Genomic DNA, 20,874 nt, shown 5'->3' with positions numbered 1-20,874 from the left:
GAGAACTGATACGAATTATTTTTATCCCAAAAAAGAGATCATAAATTAATATGCAATTATGAGGTATTCTTATGTAAAACTCTACCAGTAGTTATTCAAATGTTGTCCTTTCAGAACAACAAGGTTATTTATCCTCCTAATTATACTTAAAATAATCACTTAGTGTATTATTGCAAAAGAACAGTTCTGCTTATATACCAATCCATACATTCTACTAAAAATTACTTTCTAGTAAATCAAAGCTATACTTTAACTTCCAACTTAATTTAAAAAAAAAGGCAAATTTTTATCAAGAATAGTGCAAATATTAAAATAACATGTTCTTTTTTTTTTAGTAAAGATTACAACATAACAAACTGTGCTTATAATGGAAAAGAAAGAAAGTACCTTGTCGAAAGGTTTTCCGATTGCATTTTCTAAAGATAAATCTTCTACTTCAAGTGATGGATTATGGCATTTTAGTTCCTTAAGGCATGCATTTAAAATGTCCAGTACAGCAGTCTGTATAGCACGCATGGCAGGTGTCATAGCAACATGAATTTCTACGACTTCAGGTTTGTGCTGTTCTAAAAATGAGTTTACTGCTACATGGAACCTAAAGAAACAAATATTTTTCAAATATTTTCCAGAGTTTCTATAGTTATGTATTTCTGGTCTCAATTTAATACTCTAATTGTTTTTGTAAATGCAATTAAGAAACAAACAAAATGGAAAGCAAAATGACAATGTCCCCAAGAATTACTTTTAACTTTAATGAATGGAAGCATTACTCAAATAAGGAAGGGGTCAGCAAACTACAGTCGGGAACAAATCTAGTCTCTGTTTTTATAAACAGTGTTACTTAGTGGAACACAGCCAAGTCCATTCGTTATCATATTGTCTACGCCAGCTTTCATGCTACAACAGCAATATTGAGCGGTTTTGACTGTCCTTGTGGCTTGTAAAGCCCCAATTTTTACTATCTGGCCCTTTACAGAAAAAGTTCGCTGACCTCCTAAAATAAGGTATAATCAAGAAAGGAAAAAGACTGTAGCAACTACCCTTAAATAACATAATCAAAACACATATTAGCATAAGTTGCGAAAATGTTTGAAAATCGAAACCTTGTTTCTTCTAGAAATCTACATAATTCCTCAGAGTCTTCATGCTTTACTTCCCTAAAGGGTAATTTCCAAAGTGGAATTGGGCGTCTTAGCCAATAAATCTGCGGTTCACCTGAAGCTGTTGGATATGTGAGTCTATAGGTCGCTGAGGATTGCGCTAAATGTACGACAAAGAATAAAGTGGCCGCCTTGGATAAATGTGAGGGACCACCAGAAAACAGCTATCAGACCTCTCCCTGCTTTCCAAAAAAAATCACAAATATGGTCGGTGATCATGTATTTATATTTGGAAATGCCTGTCAGAACCTGACTAGCCTCTATTATATAAAACTAAATTACCATTAAATTACAGTAGATGCTTTCATAGAAATTCATCACACAATGCTATTTACTATTTACCTTGGCCACAGATACAGCTTCTTTACGAAAAGATTTCTCATCACTCTTTCCACATGACAAAAGCCAGTATCAAAAGCAACTGCGTTGTCTGTGAAAGCTTTAATAAAACCACGTTTATTTTTCTGGCGAAAGAGGCGCAAGATGAATGCTTCTTGACAAGACTCAATTATTCTGTGAGCTCTATATACCAAGATGCCTGAGAGGGAAGATTATAAATTAAATTACAGGACAGACATGTAATTTTCATGCTCACTTTCTTTCTTTCATCCATCCATCCATCCATTCAACCGAACAACCAACACATTTTTCTTAAGTGACTACTTGAGTGTGGCCAGGCAGTTCTAGGCTGGGGGTACAGCCAACTAAAAAACAGACACAAATCCCTGCCCTCATGGAACTTACAATAAACATTTAGTATGTTAGAAGGCGGTAAGTGTTAAGGAGAAAAAATGAATCACAGAAGGAGAGGGAATACGTATGAGGGGTGGTGGTTTGCAATTCAGACAGGGTGATCTGTGAGTAAAGGCTTGATAGAGGAGGAAGTAAGCTTTGTGAATACCTGGACATAGGGTGTTACAGGCTGATAGAGCAATAAGAAAAAAGGCTGTGGGGTGGGGGCCTGACTAGCATGTTGGAGGAAGAGTATCTGAAGGTGAAGTGGGTCACTAACTTTTTTTTATATCTGCATTAGATGTAGTTGACAGAAAACAGGGGCACTTTAGGAGTATGGGCAATATCTGCGTCACGTATTAGATTAGTTCAGTTTTCAGAATCAGAGATATTCAATTGAGTGGTATACTAGTCCATTTAAGATAAAAATCCTTAATGAATATATTTAATACATCTCCTTTGGGGGGAATAATGGTACCTCTGAATCACACACAAAAATGCCAATTATAAATACGCTTCTCTATTTATAAAATGAGAATACTGGACTAGATGATCTTTCATACACTCAATAAACATTCACAAGTGTTTACTGTTTGTCTGGGACTGTGGGTAAACAAAACGTGGCTTCTGCCTGGAAGGAGCTGACAGTCTAGGGAAGAGACAGAGATATGCACACATTTTGATACAGTGTGACCAGTGATAAGTTAGGGACAGGTAGGAGATAACATAAGGGTGCATAGGCCTCGTGTCTGGATGAAAAATTCAATTTTTCTATGACAACGACTCTCAGGGCTTTAGACTTAAGTCAGTTACCTTATATGTATTTGGTATAAATGTACTTGCAAGTTTTTTCTCCAGTTCTCATTACTCCGAGGGTCTGAAAAATCATATTAATAGTGACTTATCACCACTTCTAGTAGTTCAAAGGAGCCCCAGTGGTGCAGTGGTTAAGAACTCGGCTACTAATCAAAAGGTCAGCAGATCGAATCTACCAGCTGCTCCTTGGAAACCCTATGGGGCAGTTCTACTCTGTCCTATAGGGTTGCTATGAGTTGGAACTGGCTCAATGGAAACTCTTTTTTTAGTAGTTCAATAAACTCAATACAGATTTTACTGATTTGGTGTTTATATTTCAGATTGAGGTAGGTGGATCTAAAATGTACTCTAAGCAAATTCTTTAATTACGGTAAAAACAATAGTGTTATTTAGGAATTTGTAGACAAAAAATTTTCAACAACCTACGATACACATATGTATCTAATTTACTACTCAAAATATTGTTTATCTAGTAGGTGGGTTTTCCAATGACTCTACTGGGCCACATTTTGTTAGCCTGGATTGAAATATTACCTAAAGTTAAAAATAATAAAAATAGGTATCTAAAAAAGTGAACCTCAAATTAAGAAAATGTGCTCCAAAAGGTTAAGTCATTTATTTTGGAACCCAGAAAGAAGGAGAGGACTAATACTCTATTCTAAGGATTGGGTTAGATTCTTTTAAAGATTTCACCCTCAAAATTATTTTGGGGGGTAGGTGTTATTATGACTCAAACATACCAACAATCATGAAGATGGCACAGGACCGGGCAGTGTTTTGTTCTGTTACGTACATAAGGTCACTATGAGTCAGAACTGACTCAACAGCAACTTACATCATTATGAGACAAGAAAGGGAAGCACCTTGACCAAGGTCATCCAGTAAGCATACGGGAAACCAAAGATTCCAAATCACATCTGTCTGAATCCAAAGCCATGTTCTTCCTACTAAGCCACACCACCTCAGGAACCCACTTTTAAAAAATAAATAAAAACAATATAAGCAGGTTAGGTAATGGGGAGCAGTCTGGTCCCACAGAAGCCTACTTCAAGATTTATGCTTCCATAACATTTTGTCTCACTGTCATCCAGAGGGCTTGCATCGACAAGACTTTTTAGGCTTTTCTTTCTAGTCTGTCCTAGTCTGGAAGCTCCGGTGAAATCTGTTCAGCATCATAGCAACATGTAAGCCTCCACCGACAGACAGACGCTGGCTGCACACGAGGTGCACTGGCTGGGAATTCAACCCAGGCCTCCTGCATGGAAGGGGAAATTCTACCACTGAGCCACTAATGCCTTTTTTTTTTTTTTTTTAAATCTCTTAATGTACTGCGTTTATTTCTTTACACATCTGTCTCCTCTACTAACTGCTTGAAGACAAGAACGTCCTAACAACAAGTAGTAATTAGAGAATACTTACTCTGTACCATGCATGATGCTAAGTATTTTATACACATTATCTCATGTCACCCTCACAATAATCCCAGGAAGAAGGTACCACTACTATCTCCAATTTACAGATAAGTAAACTGAGGCACAGAGAAATTAAGTAACTTGCCCAAGGTCACAGGGCGAAGAGCTGGTAAAGGGTGAAGGTAAGCTCAAATCCAGAAATGGTCTAATTTAAGAGTTCACCATGCTATCTTTTTCATCTTTCTATCTACAGTGCCTAGCACATTCCTGCCAAACAAAGCATCCTTAGCAACTGTTCAGTGAATGAATATAGAGCACTGGGTACACAAATCTAACATACAACTTCTTTTTTTTTTTTTCCATATCCAGGAAACTGTGTTGAGCTGTATCTGGAGGTCCTGGGGTCAGCTGTACCAATGAAAGCATCTTCCTCTTCTGTTCTTTAGAAGGCAAAATTTGGGTAGATATTTACACAATTCTCCCCCTAGTTAGCAGTTCTGATTGGCACAGACACTGAAGGTAGGGTGTGGTAGTGACAATACTTGGGTGGCGACAGGTGAACAAATTAAGGTCAGGGGGGCCAGTAGTTTCCAGAAGGTCACATGCTTCAGGGGCTGCTCTTTATAAGGCTTTGCTGAAAGAGAAACGTGATCCCAGGGGATGAGGAATTTGCAGGAATTCACTGACCGCATTCCATTTCATTCATCTAAGCAGCGGCGGTGGCAGCAGCACCAGCTACATTACTGGTTTGGACTATTAGAAATGGGGGTGGAATTTTACAATTTTAATTAGGGAGCTACCTATAAGCTATACTTTGACATTTTATTAATTCAGATTGCTCTTTGCCTAATTAGGTTGAACTGCAACTGAAAATCAAAGAGTAATACTGCCATCTAGTGGTAGTTTCAATACAATCACTTTTTTCATTTTATCAACTTAAAAAATAAAAACAAGTTTTTTTTTTATAAAGCAACAAACAGCAAAAGACCTTATGATGTCTCAAAATTTCTTATTCTAAAAGGCCAATACTTTTTATTTTTGCTATCACTTATTAAATATTTACTATGTGCACTATGCTAAGCAATTTATTTTATCTTGCTCAATCTTTACAATAACTCTTTGAAGTACTACTTTTCTTGATAAAAGAAATGAGGAAGTTGAGGCTTATGAAAATCAAGTAACTCGCTTGTAAGCAATGGAGTTAGCACTCAAAGTCAAGTGAGTCTGACGGCAAGACCCATGCCGGTTTATAACAGTTGTAAACGCTTTCAAAGTATAACAAAACTTCCCCTCAATCAGCTGACCTTAAACCATAAAAAAAAAGAAGCACTAATTCGTATATTTATTCATTAAATATTTCATGAGGGTCTTCTAGGTTCAGGGCAATATGTTAGAGATAGGGGGAAATAAGATTATGAATTTCACTGGGCTACTAATCGAAAGGTTGGAAGTTGAAGTCCACCCAGAGGTGCCTCAGAAAAAAGGCCTGGTGATCTATGTCTGAAAAATCAGCCACTGAAAATCCTATGGAACACAGTTCTACTCTGACACACATGGGGTCACCATAAGTTGGGGTCAACTTGATGGCCAGTGGTACTGGTGCTGGTATGTACCACTTACTTAGCCTGGGATCATAAGGCCCTTATGCTTAAGCTTGTTAGCTAGTGAGCTAAATGGGTAAATATAATATAGTGCTATGATCGGGGAAAATGAAACGGTATTTTGGGGGCACAGAGGCAGGGCCCCTAAATTTGCTTTGGGAAAATCAGAAAAGGTTTCCTAAAGGACGAATAATAATGAAAATCAATTCCTTATCTACATTAGTTCTAGCTAAAATTAAATCATTCTTAAAGTAATTAAGCAACTACTTGGTTTAATTTCAAGTTATGGGGAAAATACTGTTTTAAGAGGAAAACCAAATATTTAAGGAAATATATTTATAAACATTTGAAATCTGACTAGTTTCTAAAAGCAAATGCCAGTTAAAAATCCGTAAAAACCAAACCCATTGCCATCAAGTTGATTCTGACTCACAGCAACCCTATACAAAAAAGAATTTTTTTTAGGACAGAGTAAAACTGTCCCATAGGGTTTCCAAGGAATAATCTTTACGGAGAGCCCTGGTAGCACAGATTCCATACAGATTTCAGCCTAGGAAACCCTATGGGGCAGTTCTACTCTGTCCTACAGGGTCACTATGAGTTGGATTCGACTGGACAGCAATTTTTTTTTTTTTTTTAATCTTTATGAAAGCAGACCGCCAGGTCTCTCTCCTGCAAAGTGGCTGGTGGATTTGAACTGCTGACCTTTTGGTTAGCAGCCGAGTGTGATCCAATTATTTTCTCCTTTGAATTTTTTGTTGATACAGTGCGTTTTCACTAATGGAAGGCATGCTGATTAAAGCGCAAACTCAGAATTTTTGTTATGATTTACGGATTCTGATACCCATTATCTGGGATTCTACGTGTCCCAGTGGACTCCGGACATAGTGAATCCTACCAATATGAGTCAATAATAAAATTTTTTTTTTTTAATTTATTTTATTTCTTGAAAATTTGCAAAACATGAGGTAAAACGTGAAGGCACTGGGCAATGACTGCATATACATTTTATTCCAGTCCCCTTCTTAGCTTTTTTATTATTTTTCATGAAACTTTTCAAAACATTGTACAATGCATTCTTCTCTGCTGCAAAAGCAGTAAAATAAAGCCAATGGATTTATTTTAATCTCAGGAAAATTACCAATATAATGCAGTCTTCATTACTGCAAAAGCAGTACTACAGCACAAGTAAATAAAATCAAAAGAATTTGAATCTTGGAAAAATTATCACTATTATATACCCTTTGGAACCCTGGGGGAGCAGTGGTTAAGAGCTAGGTTGCTAACCAAAAGGCTGACAGTTCAAATTCACCAGCCACTCCTTGGAATCCCTGTGGGGCAGATCTACTCTGTCCTATAGGGTCGCTATGAGTTGGAATAGACTTGACAGCAACAGGTTTCTTTTTTTTGGTTTATGTATTCACTGTAACAAAAGCAGTACTAATAGCTAAGAAGCAGAAACAACTGCCTTGGACCTGCTCACAGTGGTGCATTCCACCTGCTGCACATGCAAGCAAGGACTGGGCCCTAAGATTGAATGCGGGGTAAGAATTACTTACAGGAGTTTGAGCCTCTTGAAAAGTACACTGCAATGCTTTATTCCTTATTGCAAAGGTCTTACTGTTTGGAAGCTAGAAAAGCAGCCTTGAAAGACTGCAGAGCAAAGACTCAAAGCAGGGCAGGGAGCAAGTAACACCTGGAACCAGTGAATGGCATCAGGGAGAAAATGGCCACTATGACGGAATGAAACCCCGTTGCCATTGAGTAGATTCTGGGTTGCTGTGAGTTGAAATCGACTCGACAGCGACAGGTTTGTTTTTGATATAACTGAATGAAGACCGGGAATAGCTTATTCTTGTGATAAGTACATTCTCACAAGAACACAATAACTGGGAAACATAGTGAGGTGGCTTAACTTACAGAAATAAAGGCAAACCTGTCAAAAATTTACAAAATCCATACACCCAGGAGACATCATCGAACACAATGCTCATTTTACACAATAAGGAGGCTCCAACTCAGGGTTCTCAAGTTTCAGGCATTTCAAAAGGCTCCTCCACCTTGAGGCTAAACATGTTAAAATTGGACTACCACCTTCACAAAGAACTCCAGAGGCATAAAAATGAGTTGGGATACCATATGTCCCATAAGTCACCTAAGTATTAACCACTGTGCCACCAGGGCTAAGTAGTTACTAAATATGAGTTTTGGAAAAGCCAATCTTACATTTCATTACTTAGTCAGGTGACAAATATTTATTGAGCATCTACAAGGTGCCAGGTGTCCTGTTAAGGGCTGGGAGTATAATGTTGAGCAAAAAGATCCAGTGCTGCCCATAAGAACGTGCTAGTTTAGAGTTCAGCAGAGCAGACATTAAAAAAAAAAGTACGTATTACCATACAAATGAAAAGTTTTCAAATTCTTACCAGTAATTAGATCTGAAGGTATTCTATCAGTCAAGAAATCGACCACAAGTATTCGGCTTGTTGCAAATATAATACCACCTTGGGTATAAACTTCATATCGACTGTTACTTGCAATTTCATTTGTTACTCGGCGAGGAAGGTGATCAACTCCTTCTAGCTTCAGCTGACTAATAAAATACTCCTAAACCAAACCAAATGTGATTAGTAGGCTGTTTAATATGGGGCACGTATTTACAATGATTTGCTGACTCAGAGATAAGGAACTTACATGAATATATAATCTAGGTTACTACTTTACCTTGATCAATCAACCAATCCACGTTTAACTAGGGCTTGTTTTGGGATCGAAACTAAGGAATCATTGCGTTTGAGTTGCTAACAGCACTTAAACAATAAAAAAAAATAAAACCAACTTTTAAAACCTTGGGTTAAAAGACTTCTGCTACGTGGAAATACTTCCCTACTAAAGTCAGGTTTGGAGCCCTGGTGGTGCAGTGGTTAACAACTTGGCTGCTAACCAAAAGGTTGGCAGTTCAATTCTACCAGCTGCTCTTTGGAAACCCTATGGGGCAATTCCACTCTGTCCTACGGGGTCACTATGCGTAGGAATCAACTCGAGGACAATCAGTGAGTGAAAGTCAGGTTTGCAGCCTCCAAACCGGCATTCAAGGCATATAAGTGAATCCCTTTCCCAGATACTGTTTTAGACTGTTAGGTCAGTCCCCATCCAACCTAGAGGGGACTTCATAATGCCAGTATGTCCCTTGGCCCTTTACACCTTCAGTTCAGTACCACCATTATGGAGTACACTGTGTTGTGCTAGACCCTATACTAAGCACTGGGGATACTTAAATGAACAAGACAGGATACCTGCCCTCAAAGAGTTTGTAATCACTCTTTTCAGGTGACATTTTCCTCCTGGGCACCTGCTTTATTTGGGGGCTCATCAGCTTTGTCAGATGACAGCTCAGCACTGCTGTATCACCCTCTGATCTTCCTCAATCTCCCCCATACTCCTTAATCCTAATCCCCCCAATATCCTTAGGTTCCAGACCCCTTTCCTTCTGACTCTGTCCCCCTCTTTCCCATCAAACCAAAACACGTTGCCTTTGAGTAGATTCCGACTCATAACGAGCCTATAGGACAGAGTAGAACTGCCCCCCTGGGTTTCCAAGGCTGGAAATCTTTACAGTAGCAGACTGCTACATCTTTCTCCCGCATTCGCTCTTGGTTAGCAGCTGAGCGCTTAACCACTGAGCCACCAGCTCTTCCCTACAGCGGTCCCTTTTTGCCACAGGGCTCTCTCCCCTCAGCGTCTCCTTTCATGTCTCCCCATCACCTTCAGAGACCCCTCCATCATGTTCCCTTTTAGGGATCTCCCTCCTCCGCCCCCAGCAACCTCAATATCCAACTTCGGGGGTCTCCCGTTATTCCTATCCCCATCCGCCCTCAGACATCTTCCCGTCCCTCCCCCTGCCCGTGTCAGTGACCTGCACCCCCTCGGGCCCCTCCCTCCCTCTCAGAGGCCCCGCATTCGCGCCACGGCCTGCATTCGCCCAGGAAGCCCGCGACGCTCTGAGCGTCCCTTCAGTCGGCGCCGCCGGCGGCCGCACCTCCTCTGCCGGCTGCGTGTTGAGCACGAGAACCAGGCACGCCGGGTGGCAGTGCAGCCGGAGGAAGTGGTAGAGCAGCCGGTCCGCGCCGAGCCCCCGGGCGCACACTACCAGCCCGTCCGCTTCCAGCAGTTCCAGCACCAGCTGCCGCTCATACTCCAGCAGCGGCGCCATAGCAGTTCTTCGGGCCGGTAGTCCCGGCTCCATGGACACCCTTCCGGGGCCACGGCCGAAAGCAGCCGAGGAGAGCCGAGTCCGAAACGAGCGGCAGCCGAACACAGCCGAAGAGAGCCGAGTCCGAGAAGACGGGGGCCGGCCGACCGCGGCCGAAGAGAGCCGAGTCCAATAAGGCGAGTGTCGGCCGAACGCAACCGAAGAGAGAGCCGAGTCCGAGACGAGCGCCGGCCGAACATAGCCGAAGAGAGCCGAGTCCGGTAAGGCGAGTGTCGGCCGACCGCAGCCGAAGAGAGCCGAGTCCGAGACGAACGCCGCCCGAAAGGAATCGAAGAGAAGCCGAGTCTGGTAAGTCGAGCGCAGGCCGAACGCAGCCGAAGAGAAGCCGAGAGCCTAAGATTCGCAAAGTCACCAAGAGTTACATACCTGCGCTCGCGAAACCTGTTTCTTCCAGGATTCAGGCTCCACCCCTAAGCCTGCAGTGGTTCCATCCCCACGTACCTTCAATCTGAATGAAAGTCGCAGGGGACTCACCCTAGACCTAGAACACAAGCTACCTGAAAGCAAAGAAGGGGAGAAATTAACCCTAAGGAGTTTAGTCCCCCGACATCGACAACTGAAAAAAGTTAATTGTGAATCTTCCAAGTGCTCCTAGAATTAGTAGTACCTGTTTCTAAAGGTGAAATTTGGCCTGCCTTTTAAGAAAATATTTGAATAACCGGAATAAGGTACTAATTTAAGCTATTTTTGAAAGTCGCCGCAAGGTTCTCCGCAGCAGCCTCGTTCCGCCTTCTACTAGAGGGAACCCTTTGGTAATATCTGTTCTACAGCTAGAAATGCCCGTTAATCTAACTAGAGGAATTGGTCTATGTGGCAAAATCCCTTACCACCCCCACCCCGCAACACACACCTTTTCTTTCTCATTGGAAATCCATGCTCATTGCTGGACAACAGAAGGATATAAGTAAACAAAAATAAAAACCGCCTGTTATTCCATCATCCAGAAATAAACACTATTAATGTCATGAAATCTATACTTTTAGCCTTTTCTGTACACACACATTCTTTTACAGAGTTATTTTACAGAAATGAGACAGTAAATTTAAACCCCGAGTTTGGCACTTTACATTGGGCAAGTCTCTTGACATGGCATTTAATATTCCTTTCCAAAGTCCTTTTATGGATATATCATAGTTATTTAACTAATCCCTTATTAGTGGACATTAAGGTTGCTTCCTCCCCCTCCCCCGTATTATAAAGAATACAGGGGCCCTGAACATCTTTGTAATAAATTCAATCATGCCCTTGAAACACACTTCTAGAAATGGAAAATTACTGGGATAAAGAGAATAAGGCTTTACATTCCTATTGCACATTGCCCATTTTACGTGTAAATTTACCAATTTACATGTACACCAGCAGTTTACGAAAGGGTCTGTTTCACTACCTCATTACTGCTTAATACTGTATTTTACTTAACATTTTGTCAAGATTAAAACAACATGTAATAATTTCTGAATGCTGGTTTAATGGAAAAGGATGTCTGCTATAAGGTAGACACTTTACATGCATCATTTCCCATGAGGCAGGTATTAATCTCTCCAGTTTTCCAAGTGAGAAAATGGAGGCTCAGAGAGGTTTTGTAACTTGGGCAAGATCACCAAGCTAGTTCATGTATTTCTTAGATATAGTTCATAACATGTTAAGCAGGGACTCAAGACATATTTAGGAAATGCATGTTGAAGGGATGACTCTGCAGTTCAAACCTGATTCCCAAGATGTTGTAGGCAGAATAATGGCCCCCTAAAGGAGTCCCTGGGTGGTGCAAGCTTGGTTACTAACCGAAAGGTTGTTGGTTCAAATCTACCCAGAGGCTCCTCAGAAGAAAGGACTGGCAATCTACTTCAGAAAAATCAGCTATTGAAAACCCTATGATAGGCAGTTCTACTCTGAAACACATGAGGAGTTGCCATGTGTTGAAACTGACTGGATGGCAACATGTTTGTTTGTTTCTTTTTTTATAAAGGTGTTCAGGGAGTCCTTGGGTGGCGTAAATGGTTAATGAATTCGGCTGCTAACTGAAAGGCTGGAGGTTTGAGTCTACCCAGAGGCACCTCAGAAGAAACGGCTGTTGATTGACTTTTGAACACATGGCGTCAGCATGAGTTGGAGTCTCCTCAATGGCAACTGGTTAAAAAAAAAAGAAAGTGTCCAGGTCCTAAGCCCTAGAACCTGTGAATATGTTACCTTACATGGATCTTGAGATGGGAAGATTATCCTGAATGATGTAATTACAAACAGGCACAAAATGGCTGATTTTTCAGAAGTCGATCAGCAGGCCTTTCTTCTGAGGTGCCTCTGGGTGGATTTGAACCTCCAACCTTTCAGTTAGCAGCCAATCGTGTTAACTGTTTGTACCACCCAGGGACTCCATCCAATAATAGGAGACTATTTAAAATTAGGAAACTAAAATTTCTTCATGCATTCCTACTATGGGATTCCATACAGCTACAAAAAGTTGTATTTGGAAAGATACCCAATATATCTGATTAAATTCTGAAAAGAGCAGCAAGGAGCTTTTCAAAACAATAATGTATAGTATGATCCCATTTGTCTACAAACATCAGTAAACAAACTGTATTTTCTTGTGAATACGTAGAAAAGCTCTGGGATGAAACACAATCAACAAAAGCCCATGCTTTTGGGGAGTTGAAATAAGTGGTTGGAGTCAGGGTCAGAACTTTATATTTCAGTTTATTGCCATCTGTTCTGTTTGACTTTTTTCTTTTTTTACCATGAGTTATATTGCTTTTATAATAAGAACAAAAGAACTTCCCAGGCACTATATAAACACCTTACCAGCACTAAAAAATATTACCTTGTGAAATTCTAGATTTAATATGTGTGTGATGGACAACATTTAATGTCAAATGAGGGTATCTGCGGAAACCGATTTTACAAATTCTGGCAGATTATGTCTAGACGTTAAATATATGTCTCTGGGCCGAAGTTTTCACCTTAAAGTGAAGGAATTATTTATTTTTTTTCCTACTTCACTGTCACATGAATCTCCAAACCCTTCCTTATTTCTTGACTGATTGCCACAGCCATGTCCACTTGGGGTTGTTTGGCCGAGTTTCAGATTTGTCTATGAGGACACAGGCCAGCAGGCATCTCTTGGCCTTTGGCATCAGGCTGGGAATGAGATTAAACATTTTCTCTCGACCGAAACTTGGAATCCAGCATACCTCAGGCAACCTTAGGGTGAGTGCCACACCTAAGCCACTGTAATTTCTCTCAGCAACCCCATTCAGTTTCTCTTCCTGTATTTATGAAAGGCTTACTAAATCCAGACACTGTGCTCGGGGCTGAGGATTCAGGAATGAGCTAGATGCCCAGGTCCCTCTTCTCGTGGAGTTCTCACTCCAAAGGAAGCCATTAACCAAATGAGACAAAAACAAACCCGTTGCTGCCAAGTCGATTCCAACTTTTGGCGACCCCATGTGTTACCGAGTAGAAGAGCTCCGTATTCATTAACTGCCATTGCCGTTAATGCCATTCCGACTCGTGTTGACCCTATAGGACACAGCAGAACTGCCCAATAGGGTTTTTAAGGCTGGGACTGCCACAACTTTCTCCCTTGAAGCAGCTGGTGGGTTCGAACTGTGGACCATTCAGTTAGCAGCTGAGCACTTAACCACTGCACCACCAGGGCTCCTAAACAAATGTATAGAAACTAAAAATTATTAGTGGCTACCAGGGATGGGAGGGTTGGGGAAAAGAGGGAGTTTTTGCTTAGGGGGCATTGAGTATGTTAATGATGGTGGAATACTTTGGAAAAGGATAGTGAGAATGGTTACACAACTTTAAGAATATAATCAATGGCACCAAATTATACATGTAGAAATTGTTGAACAGCTGTATGTTTTGTCGTACATATTTTCACCACAGGAAGAAAAGAGATAATTGTCAAAGAAAAAGAAGAAATATCCATAATTAGAGGTTTTTGTGTGGAATAAAGAGCGTGTGGGTTGAGAACTTGAAAACGAAGGGGTGGTATCTTATTTAGTGCTGCTATAACAGCAATGGAAACCCTGGTGTGGCATAATGGTTAAGTGCTATGGCTGCTAACCAAGAGGTTGGCAGTTCAAATCCACCAGGCGTTCCTTGTAAACTCTATGGGGCAGTTCTACTCTGTCCTGTAGGGTCGCTATGAGTCGGAATCAACTTGACGGCACTGGGGTTTGGTTTTTTATAACAGAAATACCACAAGTGAATGGCTTTAACAAAGAGAAATTGATTCTCTCACAGTCTAGTAGGCTACAAGTCCAAATTCAGGGCGCCAGCTCCTGGGGAAGGGTTTCTCTCTCTGTTGGCACTGGGTGAAGGCTCTTCTCATCAATCTTCTCCTAGATTAGGAGCTTCTCAGCACAGGAACCCTGGGTCCAAAGGACATGCTCTGCTCCCGGCGCTGCTTTCTTGGTGGTACAAGGTTCCCATGTCTCTCTGCTTGCTTCTCTCTTTTATACCTCAGGAGAGATTGATCCAAGAAACAACCTAATCTTGTAGACTGGGTCCTGTCCCATTAACTGCTGTTAGTCCCACCTCATTAACATAATAAACCACTGCCCTTGAGTTGATTCCGACTCATAGCCGCCCTATAGGACAGAGTAGAACTGCCCCATACGGTTTCCAAGGAGTGGCTGGTGAGTTCTAACTGCCAACCTTTTGGTTAGCAGCCATAGCTCTTAACCACTGCATCTCCAGGGCTCCATTAACATCATAGAGGTAGGATTTACAACACATAGGAAAATCACATCAGATGACAAAATGCTGGACAATCACACAATACTGGGAATCATGGACTAGCCAAGTTGACACTCATTTTTTGGGGGGACACAATTCAATCCATAACAGATGGGGTGGCAGGTGAAGAACAAGCAAGGAAGTTTCTGGGTGGGACCTCAAAATCCTGGGATCTGATCCCAGGGAAGTTGCCCAGGAAGGCTGTGGAGCCCCCTGCCTGGGAAGAGCCGGAAGTGCATGACCGAAAGAAGAAGAATACGTTTGAGAGCCCAGGAGTCACAGTCTCACTTGCCCAAGAACCTCCCAACCTCTGCACCCACCATTGACAACCCTTTATCTTCTATTTGTTTGGGGGGTGAGGAAGGAAGGAATCCCAGCAGGAGAGACACCCAGCCGTGCCCTTTGGCCTTACTCTGCCCCTGCCTTATTATCTCATTGAACACCCCACAATGCCCAGGACACCTCAAGCCCTAAGGAGGGGGATTCTGTGGTCTAGGGAGCCCCTATGCCTGTATGGGGGAGGAAGGAGCTAAACAGACATGCTGGAGTCGGGACAGTGGTTAGTGATGCTCCCTGTACAGGTACGTCGAGGTCTTATTGCAGTGTCCTCTGTATATTGTGAGTCAGCAAATACTGACAGTTTTTGTGACCATGGCTAAGTCGCTTGCCTACTTGTTTCCTTTCTCTAGCTTATTGTTACTGCTCTCATTAGGTGCTATTCAGTTGATGTAGGCTTAGAACTGCCCCATAGGGTTTTCTTTGTTGTCATCTTTATGGGAGCAGATCACCAGGTCTTTCTCCTGAGGAGCCGATGAGTGGGTTTGAACTTTGGCACCATAAACAACAACAGAGCCAGAGTAAATCAGTTGCCATCGAGTTGATTCTGACTCATGGAAACCCTGTGTGTGTCAGAGAAGAGCTGTGTTCCATAGGGTTTTCAATGGCTGCTTTTCTTGAAGTAGAATTGCCAGGTCTTTCTTCTGAGGTACCTCTGGGTGAATTCCAAACGCCAACCTTTGGGTTAGTAGCCAAGCACTGTTTGTGCCACCCAGGGACTCCATGTTAGGCATGGACAGATAGAAATCATGATAAATACAGTAACTGACATTTATGATGTGCTTACTATGCAGTAGATGCAAGACTAAGCATGTTCAACCCTCGGTTTTATTCCATAGCCCCCTGAGGTGGGCTTCAAGAAGTGTTCCCCTCGGGCACTCAGGGGGAGTCGGAAATTTGCCGTGAGGAGATGCAAACACCAGCTGTGCATATAGACACCAGGCTTAACGAAGCTGTCTGGGCCAAAGAAACAAGGGGTGTTCCATACCGTATCCATGCAGGTTGCTCAGAAAATGTAATGGGGATAAAGATTCACCAAACAAGCAGTGGTGTCATGAGGGGGGCATGGGGTGGGGGTGCAGACTGCAACAGGTGATACTATAAGGGGGGTGACATCAAAATGGGTATAAAATTTTTGTGCAGTGTTTCAGAAGTTTATAATTTTTTATAAAAATATCCCTGCAGTTAGTTATAACAACAAAAAAATTTTCATAAGCCCAGCTTACATGTATCAATATACCTACAAGGATAAAACTCTAGGCTAGTTTACTTTTTGAACTTTCTAATTCAATCTTTGGAGCCCTGGTGGTACAGCGGTTAAGCATTTAGCTGCTAACCAAGAGGTTGGCAGTTGGAATTTACCAGCCACTCCTTGGAAACCCTATGGAGCAGTTAGTTCTATTCTGTCCTGTAGGGTTGCTATGGGTCTGAATGGACTCGACGGCAAGAGGTTTAATGCAATCTCGTCAGAGGTGTCATCATTAACCAATTACAATGACGCTTCGAATCACGTGGTTTCATCTGCACGTGCTACAAGCACACGCTATTGTTTTCATTTTTATAGTTGCTGATTTTGTGAAATTTTCTGGTGTTTTAGCTACAATATTGTGCTAATTAGTATTTGCGAACCTATATCAATAATTTTGAGAATTAAGTAGTAATTAAAGGAAAAGAAGGAGTGATGTACAGAAACTATGATTTACGAGTAACAGTACGAAAACATTACTAAGGATTCTGTACGGTCTGGTGCAGGAGGGGATCTACTGGGGTGACATCATGAGTTACTGCACTGGGTGACACTAACCCTAGTGGCGCCTTTGCAAACCAGCTCCATACATTGGTTACCTATGTACCTGTCATCAGTTTCCAAAGCTATGTGGTTTCGCAGATGAGATGTTTCAATAAATGGATACAACGCAGAAGCACTCACTCATCTGTGCCAAGAAATTTGGAAGACAGCTACCTGGCCAACCAATTGGAAGAGATCCACATTGTGCCCATTCCAAAGAAAAGTGGAACAGAATTCCAACAGAATGTGGAAATTATTGAATAACACCATTAATATCACACACAAGTAAAATTTTGTTGAAGGTAATTAAAAATGGTTGCAGCAGTACGACAGGGACCCACCAGGAATTCAAGCCAGGTTTAGAAGAGGACGTGGAATGAGGGATATCATTGCTGATGTCAGATGGATCTTGGCTGGAAGCAGAGAATATCAGAAAGATGTTTACTTGTGTTTTATTGACTATGCAAAAGCATTTGACTCAGTGGATCATAACAAATTATGGATAACATTGTGAAGAATTGGAATTCCAGAACACTTAATTGTGCTCATGTGGAAAGGTATGCATCAGGGTTATATCCTTTCACCATAGTTATTCAATCTGTGCCCCCATGTGCCTGTCAGTTTGTCTTACTGTGGGGGCTTGCGTGTTGCTGTGATGCTGGAAGCTATGCCACTGGTATTCAGATACCAGCAGGGTCACCCATGGAGGACAGGTTTCAGCTGAGCTTCCAGACTAAGACAGACTGGGAAGAAGAACCCAGCAGTCTACTTCTGAAAAGTATTAGCCAGTGAAAACCTTATGAATAGCAGTGGAACATTGTCTGATATAGTGCTGGAAGATGAGCCCCCCAGGTTGGAAGGCACTTAAAAGACGACTGGGGAAGAGCTGCCTCCTCAAAGTAGAGTCGACCTTAGTGACATGGATGGAGTAAAGCTTTTGGGAGCTTCATTTGCTGATGTGGCACGACTTAAAATGAGAAGAAACAGCTGCAAACATCTGTTAATAATCGGAACCTGGAATGTATGAAGTATGAATCTAGGAAAATTAGAAGTTGTCAAAAATGAAATGGAACTCATAAACATCAATATCCTAGGCATTAGTGAACCGAAATGGACTGGTATTGGCCATTTTGAATCGGACAATCATATAGTCTACTATGCTGTCAGTGATAGGATAATATCCATACGCCTACAAGGAAGATCAGTTAATACAACTATTATTCAAATATACGCACCAACCACTAGGGCCAAAGATGAAGAAATAGAAGATTTTTATCAGTTGCTGCAGTCTGAAATTGATCGAACATGCAATCAAGATGCGTTGATAATTACTGGTGATTTTAATGCAAAAGTCAGAAACGAAGAAGGATCAGTAGTTGGAAAATATGGCCTTGGTGATAGGAACAATGCTGGAGGTCGAATGATAGAATTTTGCAAGACCAACGACTTCTTCATTGCAAATACCTTCTTTCACCAACATAAACGGCGACTATACACATGGACCTAGCCAGATGGAGCACACAGAAATCAAATAGACTACATCTGTGGAAAGAGATGACGGAAAAGCTCAATAACATCAGTCAGAACAAGGCCAGGGGCCGACTGTGGAAGAGACCATCAGTTGCTCATATGCAAGTTCAAGCTGAAACTGAAGAAAATCAGAGCAAGTCCACTATGACCCTGAGTATATCCCACCTGAATTTAGAGATCATCTGAAGAATAGATTTGACGCATTGAACACTGGTGACCGAAGGCCAGATGAGTTGTGGAATGACTTCAAGGACATCATCCATGAAGAAAGCAAGAGGTCATTGAAAAGACAGGAAAGAAAGAAAAGACCAAGATGGATGTCAGAGGAGACTCTGAAACTTGATCTCGAATGTCGGGCAGCTAAAGCAAAAGGAAGAATTGATGAAGTAAAAGTGCTGAACAGAAGATTTCAAAGGGCGGTTCGAGAAGACAAAGTAAAGCATTATAATGACACGTGCAAAGAGCTGGAAATGGAAAACCAAAAGGGAAGAACACGCTTGGCGTTTCTCAAGCTGAAAGAATTGAAGAAAAAATTCAAGCCTCGAGTTACAGTAGTGAAGGATTCCATGGGGAAAATATTAAATGACGCAGGAAGCATCAAAAGAAGATGGAAGGAATACACAGAGTCATTATACTGAAAAGAATTAGTCGATGTTTAGCCATTTCAAGAAGCAGCATATGATCAGGAACCGATGGTACTGAAGGAAGAAGTCCAAGCTGCACTGAAGGCATTGGTGAAAAACAAGCCTCCAGGAATTGTTGGAATATCAATTGAGATGTTTCAACAAACAGATGCAGCGCTGGAGGTGCTCACTCGTCTATGCGAAGAAATACGGAAGACAGCTTCCTGGCCACCTGACTGGAAGAGATCCATATTTATGCCTATTCCCAAGAAAGGTGATCCAACCGAATGTGGAAATTATAGAACAATATCATTAATATCACACGCAAGCAAAATTTTGCTGAAGATCATTCAAAAACAGCTGCAGCAGTATATCGACAGGGAACTGATGGAAATTCAGGCTGGTTTCAGAAGAGGACATGGAATCAGGGATATCATTGCTGATGTCAGATGGATCCTGCCTGAAAGCAGAGAATACCAGAAGGATGTTTACTTGTGTTTTATTGACTATGCAAAGGCATTCGACTGTGTGGATTATAACAAATTATAGATAACATTGAGAAGAGCAGGAATTCCAGAACACTTAATTGTGCTCATGAGGAACCTTTACATAGATCAAGAGGCAGTTGTTTGGACAGAACAAGGGGATACTGACTGGTTTAAAGTCAGGAAAGGTGTGCGTCAGGGCTGTATCCTTTCACCATACCTATTCAATCTGTATGCTGAGCAAATCATCCGAGAAGCTGGACTATATGAGGAAGAATGGGGCATCAGGATTGGAGGAAGACTCATTAACAACCTGTGTTATGCAGATGACACAACCTTGCTTGCTGAAAGTGAAGAGGACTTGAAGCACTTACTAATGAAGATCAAAGACCACAGCCTTCAGTATGGATTGCACCTCAACATAAAGAAAACAAAAAATCCTCACAACTGGACCAATGAGCAACATCATTATAAACGGAGAAAAGATTGAAGTTGTCAAGGATTGCATTTTACTTGGATCCACCGTCAACAGCCATGGAAGCAGCAGTCAAGAAATCAAAAGACGCATTGCATCGGGTAAATCTGCTGCAAAGGACCTCTCTAAAGTGTTGAAGAGCAAAAATGTCACCCTGAAGACTAAGGTGTGTCTGACCCAAGCCATGGTATTTTCAATCGCATCATATGCATGTGAAAGCTGGACAATGAATAAGGAAGACCGAAGAAGAATTGATGCCTTTGAATTGTGGTGTTGGCGAAGAATATTGAATATACCACGGACTGCCAGAAGAAGGAATAAACCTGTCTTGGAAGAAATGCAATGAGAATGGTCCTTAGAAGCAAGGATGGCGAGACTGGGTCTTACATACTTTGGACATGTTGTCAGGAGGGATCAGTCCCTGGAGAAGGACATCATGCTTTGCAGAGTACAGGGTCAGCAGAAAAGAGGAAGACCCTCAATGAGGTGCATTGTCACAGTGGCTGCAACAATGGGCTCAAATATAACAACGACTGTAAGAATGGCGCAGGACTGGGCAGTGTTTCGTTCTGTTGTGTATAGGGTCGCTATGAGTCGGAGCCAACTCGACGGCACCTAACAACAACAACAACAACATTCAATCTGTGTGCTGGGCAAATAAATCAGAGAAGCTGGAGTATATGAAGAAAAACACAGCATCAGGATTAGAGGAAGGCTTATTAACAACCTTCGACTTGCAGATGACACAATCTTGCTTGCCGAAAGTGAAGAGGACTTGAAGCACTTACTGATGAAGATCAAAGACTACAGCTTATAGTATGGATTATACCTCAACATGAAGGAAACAAAATCCTCACAACTGAACCAATAAGCAACGTAATGATAAGTGGAGCAAA

General features: G+C 41.6%; 1 protein-coding gene across 3 annotated transcripts in view; it reads right to left on the bottom strand.

Moving 5' to 3' along the window:
* The window catches only part of ERCC4 (ERCC excision repair 4, endonuclease catalytic subunit), a 40,032-nt gene extending 30,032 nt beyond the window's left edge, over positions 1-10,000 (bottom strand). Inside the window, exons 1-4 of one of the 3 annotated variants that reach the window (XM_049904753.1) lie at positions 9,761-10,000; positions 8,148-8,328; positions 1,503-1,698; positions 388-595 (exon numbers count right to left, since the gene is read on the bottom strand). In XM_049904753.1, the coding sequence (XP_049760710.1) occupies positions 388-595; positions 1,503-1,698; positions 8,148-8,328; positions 9,761-9,967 (792 nt within the window). In that variant the 5' untranslated portion in view covers positions 9,968-10,000. Of the gene's footprint in view, positions 1-387; positions 596-1,502; positions 1,699-3,543; positions 3,682-8,147; positions 8,329-9,760 lie in introns of those variants that run through there. The other 2 variants (XM_049904754.1, XM_049904755.1) reach the window with 2 other exon arrangements.
* Between the last annotated feature and the right edge of the window lie 10,874 nt (positions 10,001-20,874).

Source organism: Elephas maximus, chromosome 12 (genome assembly GCF_024166365.1).
Source record: "Elephas maximus indicus isolate mEleMax1 chromosome 12, mEleMax1 primary haplotype, whole genome shotgun sequence".
In the NCBI taxonomy this organism is placed as follows: domain Eukaryota; kingdom Metazoa; phylum Chordata; class Mammalia; order Proboscidea; family Elephantidae; genus Elephas; species Elephas maximus.
Note: the sequence above shows the minus strand (reverse complement) of the source record. Positions and strands in the feature narration are given on the sequence as shown.